General features: G+C 74.6%; 1 protein-coding gene across 1 annotated transcript; it reads right to left on the bottom strand.

The window, feature by feature from the left end:
* Positions 1 to 17: 17 nt before the first annotated feature.
* LOC121365289 (transcriptional activator protein Pur-beta-like) lies at positions 18 to 652 on the bottom strand (the record flags this gene model as incomplete). The annotated part of the gene is made up of 1 exon (XM_041489341.1): positions 18 to 652. A coding segment is annotated over one exon (390 nt), but the record flags the coding sequence as incomplete, so codon positions are not given.
* Positions 653 to 657: the final 5 nt, after the last annotated feature.

The following is a 657-nucleotide window of genomic DNA, read 5'->3' as shown; positions in this document are numbered from 1 at the left end:
CCACCGCTGCTGGGGGGGGGGCTCGGGGAGCCCTTCGTCCCGTTGCTGGGAGCGGAGGCCCGGGGGGTTTGGGGACCCCTTCACCCCGCCGCTGGGAGGGGGTAGGGGGGCTCAGGAACCCCTCGGCCCCGTCGCTGTTGGGGGGGGGTCAGGGGACCCCTCTGCCCCGTCACTGGGAGGGGGGATCGGGGACCCGCTCGCCCCGGGGCTCGGGGGGGGTGGTGGGGGGCCGGCGTCGGGGTCGAGGGCTGGGGGGATCGGCTCAGTCGTCGTCCACGTCGTCGCCGTCGGAGTCGTCACCGGCGCCGCTGCCGCTGCCGGGTCCCGGCGGGCCGGCGCGCCGGTCGTAGAGCTTGTCCCGCTGGCGCTCCTGGATGTCGCGCATCTCCTCGGCGTAGCGGCAGAAGGCGCCGCCGAACTTGGCCCAGGCCTTGTAGGGGACGGTGATGGCGTTGCGGTAGGACGGCTTCACCTCGCTGACCCGCAGGAACACCCCGTACTTGTTGCAGCCCACGTCGAAGAAGAAGCGCTTGGAGTCCACGGTGATGGACGTGCCCTCGGGCAGCTCCCCGTAGAGCCCCCCGCCGCCCGGGCCGCCGCCGCCGGGGCCGCCCAGCTCGTCCTCCTCGCCGCCGTAGTCGTCGATGAGCTTGGCCA

The sequence above is a fragment of the Pyrgilauda ruficollis genome, unplaced genomic scaffold (genome assembly GCF_017590135.1).
Source record: "Pyrgilauda ruficollis isolate IOZ18807 unplaced genomic scaffold, ASM1759013v1 scaffold9286, whole genome shotgun sequence".
Classification (NCBI taxonomy): Eukaryota; Metazoa; Chordata; class Aves; order Passeriformes; family Passeridae; genus Pyrgilauda; species Pyrgilauda ruficollis.
The sequence above is the reverse complement of the archived record's forward strand: the minus strand, read 5'-3'. Positions and strand labels throughout refer to the sequence as shown.